The sequence below is a fragment of the Eurytemora carolleeae genome, unplaced genomic scaffold (genome assembly GCF_000591075.1).
Source record: "Eurytemora carolleeae unplaced genomic scaffold, Eaff_2.0 scaffold773, whole genome shotgun sequence".
Taxonomy (NCBI): Eukaryota; Metazoa; Arthropoda; class Copepoda; order Calanoida; family Temoridae; genus Eurytemora; species Eurytemora carolleeae.
Window position 1 is genome coordinate 161218 of NW_019396899.1, and position 5325 is coordinate 166542.

Here is a 5325-nt window from a genome sequence, read left to right on the forward strand (position 1 = left end):
ATTATTATTATTATTATTATTATTATTATTATTATTATTATTATTATTATTATATTTATTATCATTATTATTATTATTTTCAGGCGTCGAATGCAAAGTATAAATGAAGCATTTGAAAGTTTACGTCAGCATATTCCTACACTACCTTACGAGAAGAGATTAAGTAAAGTTGATACCTTAAGATTAACAATTGGGTGAGTACTTAAGTAAATTAAGTAATTTGAGTAATGTTGATACCTTAAGATTAACAATTGGATGAGTAAGTAAGTAAATTAAGTAATTTGAGTAATATTGATACTTTAAGAAAAACAATTGGTTGAGTAATTAAGTAATTTAAGCAGGGGTGTAATCAGGAAATTTGTCCAGGGGGGGGCTTAAATTTATTTTTCTTTCCAGGGGGGGGGGGCTAAGCACCCGTTGGGGATATACTGAACTGATCATCAGTTCAATTTATTATTTATATTTCAACAAAAGGAAATATAAAAATATTGAAAAGTCGAAGAAAAGACATCTGGGCCTGTGAATGACATTTGTTCCAACAATATGATTTCATTAAAAAATCATGACAATTTAATTTTTTTCTTCTTATACATGACATCAGGGTTGATATCCCCCATATAGAGTACAATTATTACAATTATTACAATAACTAAGTAAATAATTGTTAACCCATTTTTTCTGAATTTTGATAAATAATTTGTTGTTTATTTTTAAAGAAAACTAAATATCACCCAGAAACAATAAAAATAATTTAAGAAGTTTTTTTTGACACCTCTGCATGGAAAACAAATAGTAATATGCGTAATATTAGGGAGAAAGAAAATCAGTAATATGTGTTAAAATGCATTTTTCCCTTGTTTACAAGGGATTAGAATGCGTAGATCTAAAAGAGAAGAACAGAAAACAAAACAAAACTATAATTAAAAAATAAATTGTTTTTCCTAAAAAAAAGTTTATAACGTTGCAGTTTACTGCATGTTTAAAAGCTCTCCAATGTGCATCCTTGCATATCTGAGAATTTTTAGGCGATTGAACGAAAAGTGTAAAAGAAGAAACAACCATTTTTTTGAAATATACATTACGTTTCTGTCAGTTGCTTTATCTTATTGAACCCCCTTTCAAAAGTTTGAGTAAACAGTTAGTAAACGAAAATCTAGGGGTCTCCAACGAAAATATGGGGTCTCCGATGAAAAGCTTGGAGTCTTCAATAAGAATCTGGGGGTCTCCAATGAAAATCTGGGGTCTCTGATGAAAATCTGGAGGTTTCCCATGAAAAGATTTGGGTTTCCAATGAAAAACTGGGGGTTTCAAACGAGAATCTGGGGTATCCAACGAGACGTCCATGGGGGTCCATGGGGGTTATAACATTGTATTGCCTTTTTATGGAGGAGACAACAAAATTTTCTTTATAAATCGTAACTATTTAAATCATTATTAAACTTAAATATGGCACTGCAGTGTATAGTGTAGGGAAAGATTGTGGATAGAAATATAGATAGATAGATAGATAGATAAATACTAGACACAGTCACAGATGTCACACATTGTCACACACAACACACTTCACACAACAACATCTTTATACAAACATTACACCCACAATACACACAACAAATGTCACACAATACACAAAACTATTGTCAAACAATATACATTTTAATTTTCACACAATGCACACAACAATTGTCACACAATACACACAACAATTGTCACACAATACACACACTAATGGTCAAGAAATGCATTCAACAACTAGTAAGTACAATTCTTTAGAATCGGTCTTACTCTTATTTACCTGGACAGTACAGTATATAAGACCGGTTCTAAAGAGTTGTACTGTCCAGGTATATAAGACCGGTTGTAAAGAATTGTACTGTCCAGGTATAAGACTGGTTCTAAAGAATTATACTGTCCAGGTATATAAGACCGGTTCTAAAGAATTGTACTGTCCAGGTATATAAGTAAGACTGGTTCTAAAGAATTGTACTTTCCAGGTATATAAAACTGGTTCTAAAGAATTGTACTGTCCAGGTATATAAAACCAGTTCTAAAGAATTGTACTATTCAGGTATATAAAACCAGTTCTAAATAATTGTACTGTCCAGGTATATAAAACCAGTTCTAAAGAATTGTACTGTCCATGTATAAAAGACCAGTTCTAAAGAATTGTACTATTCAGGTATATAAAACCAGTTCTAAATAATTGTACTGTCCAGGTATATAAAACCAGTTCTAAAGAATTGTACTGTCCAGGTATATAAGCTTCTTGGCTGAGATGGTTAGCTCTGACCGACCTGAAGACAGGTTTACAAGGGATCCGAACAGGAAGGTTATCCTTTACTCAAATAGAGGTTAGTATTTGATATAATCATGCATGCTTTGTAGTTCCGAGGAGTCAAGTAAGTACGACATTGTACTCTCAAGTGCATTAATACTGCCTGCATATCATAAATACATATGTTATACATATGTTATTTCCATTGTACATGATTGCTGGTACATAGCTATGGAATAGTTAAAACAATATATGTGCACTTTACATCAATTATATATCACTATTATTCTCTATTAACAGGATTGTGGGAACATAAAATTTTACATTCTACATATCGAACTATTAGTTTCAATGTATAGTATGGTTGATACATTGAACTCCTACATACCCTGTACAATTGTACATTTCTTACCATTTTGTTATGTACAGGACTATTCGGACATAACAATCCTAGCTAAATACCATGTACATTGTACATAACTCTTATTTTCTGTGTACAGTACTATCGTTACATCTCACCCGTCAACATACAATTTACACAACTATTATGTTTTATGTACAGGTTTATGTACAGGTTTGTTGGTACATATTATTTAAATAACTATTATTTTCTATGTTCACTGTAAAGGTGTGTTGGTACATAAAACAAACCATGAACATAGCTCTCAACTATAATTTTCTATGCACAGGTTTGTTGGTACATAGTCTATCCTGGATGAATACTCGGGATCATATCACGAATGGAAGAGCTCACACTAAACTATGGACTCCAGAAGATGCTCACACTGCTAAACTTAACGGATACTACCCAGCAGATGGATAGATAGATAGATAATAGATAGATAGATAATACATTAGATACAGGGTTTCCCACAAAGAATGAGATATCAGAGAAGAAATCTAATCAGTTTTCTTTCTGATATTCTTGGTTCCCTGCAACAGTTAAATGCAGGAAACTAAATCCAAACTTAAGATCAGAATATTAAAAGAGTTTTTGATCATCTTGTGGGTTACCACGCGTTGTATCATACAATTAAAAAAAAGAAATACAGTGATAACTAGAAAACCAGACGACATTATAGCAAAACTTAGGCGTTTTGATGTGTTACGTTATTGTAAGCAAATATTTTTACTAGTAACTTAGCAAAGCATAATATAAGTGAAAAGGGTCTATTTACACTGTACAATTGCTATGTCTAATGAACATTGAACTAATTTAAGTCCTAACTTGAGTTTAAAAGTCGTCTTCCTATTTCAGAGTTTTCTGGTTTTCACTGTATGAAAGAGAAACTTGCAAAAGTAAAATTTTAAATCTATCTCAATCAAAATATTCCACCCTGAGTGGCTCTAACCAATGAGAGTAGACTCCAGGAGAGAGGAAACGGGTTTCACGTATTAGAACAGCTAGGAAACTTTTTTATGAAAAAACTAGCGTTGCTCCTGGAATTTTAGAAAAAATGTAAAAGAAAAGAATTTTGAAGAAAAAAATGTAATTTCCCCCCCCTCCCCCCGGGTAATCAAGGGATCTCTAAAAAAATCAACCAATTTGGTTCAGCCGTTTGCCCAGCTGTAGCTAACATAAATATATATATATATTTATAAGAGCTCTATTATTTTATAGACAAGAATTAGCAAACAGTGTTTCCATCTTTGATCTTTGTTTAAGATTTTTTTATTTTTATCATACTCTTCTAAGTTAGATTTCTCCTTTAACTCGGAATTCACTAAATTGTCTATTTTTTATCTTGTTAATGTACAAACTCGGGATACATAGTCTTCCAAGCGCAAACTAATTTTAATAATTTTCTTTACAAATTTTTGTAACAAATTACAAAATTTACAAACATAAATTTTTTTACAAAATTTACTAAATTTACAAATTACAAAACTTACAAAATAAAAAAATCGGAAAACTGATAAAATTTAAAATCCGGAAAATTTTACAATTTTACAAATAAAATTCACCAAAAGTAAAAGAAAGTAAAAAATTGCTTCCGAAATATGTAGATCTCAGAAGAATAAAATAAAAAATTTAATCGCGGAACTAGTCCAATTAAATTATTTGATTCTAGTCTTATTTTTATGAAGATATAGTAATAAATTTATAAAATTTGCAATCTTTTGTATTATTCTGAAAAATATATTTCTAAATTTATTGTTTATATTTTTGACCTAGATTTAGTATCTTTAAAAAATGACAAGATCTCGCAAAAAAGTAAGAATTGATTAAAATTTATCAAAAAAACGTCCATTTTGTCTGAAATTAACCATAATTATTGTTGTCTCTGCTCATTCTCTGCACTTGGTCGTAAATAAAGATTTTACCTATTTTTCCCAATAAAAGTGGACCCACTCAACTGAGAACCTCAAAAGCAAACCAAAACATTCCTGTTCTTCTCCCGACTCAAACAACTCAACTTTGAATCTTTGACCAATCCCGTAGTTCTACCGAATTCCCCAATCAAAATTTGAGGAAGATCGGTCAAGAGGCTCCTGAGCTATGATTGGACACCCAAACAAACAAACAGAGATTGCAACTTTATATAGATAGATAACAGTTAGAGAGAACTTGCAGAAATTTTAAGATTTAAACAAAATTATTTCTTTGTTCTGCGGTTATTTCTCTAAAATAAAATCTTCAGAAGATTTTGCTACAGAATAATGCGTGATTTTGTATTTTTCCAAAATATTTCTTTTTCAGAAATTATTTTGAAGGTGTTCCCCCCCCCTCCCCCTCCCCGGCCCCTTCTTTAAATATTTCTTACACCACACCCTCTTGTATTTAGTTTATTAGGATGATCCTATGTAAAATGGAACAGATCCTCTCTTAAAAGAAATATAAATGTTTTAAATTCTAAATTCAAAATATAAGATTTTATTTCTAATAATCTTTATAACTATACAAAAGTCTTCACTCTGCACTGAATATTCCATTAAAAAAAACGATTAGATATCATCATCTTAAGATAAATTTATCTTCTATATATATATAGAATTTTAACTACTGAGGTTTGTCATGAGGCCTGAAACATCATGTTTAGCATAATTCT

At 30.7% G+C, this 5325-nt stretch overlaps 1 protein-coding gene across 1 annotated transcript in view; it reads left to right on the plus strand.

Moving 5' to 3' along the window:
• Nucleotides 1-3459, plus strand: part of LOC111709911 (protein twist) — a gene marked incomplete in the record, with an annotated part of 5413 nt that extends 1954 nt beyond the window's left edge. Inside the window, 3 exon segments of the mRNA XM_023483853.1 lie at nt 84-194; nt 2254-2351; nt 2965-3459. Of these exon segments, the coding sequence (XP_023339621.1) occupies nt 84-194; nt 2254-2351; nt 2965-3098 (343 nt within the window).
• Nucleotides 3460-5325: the final 1866 nt, after the last annotated feature.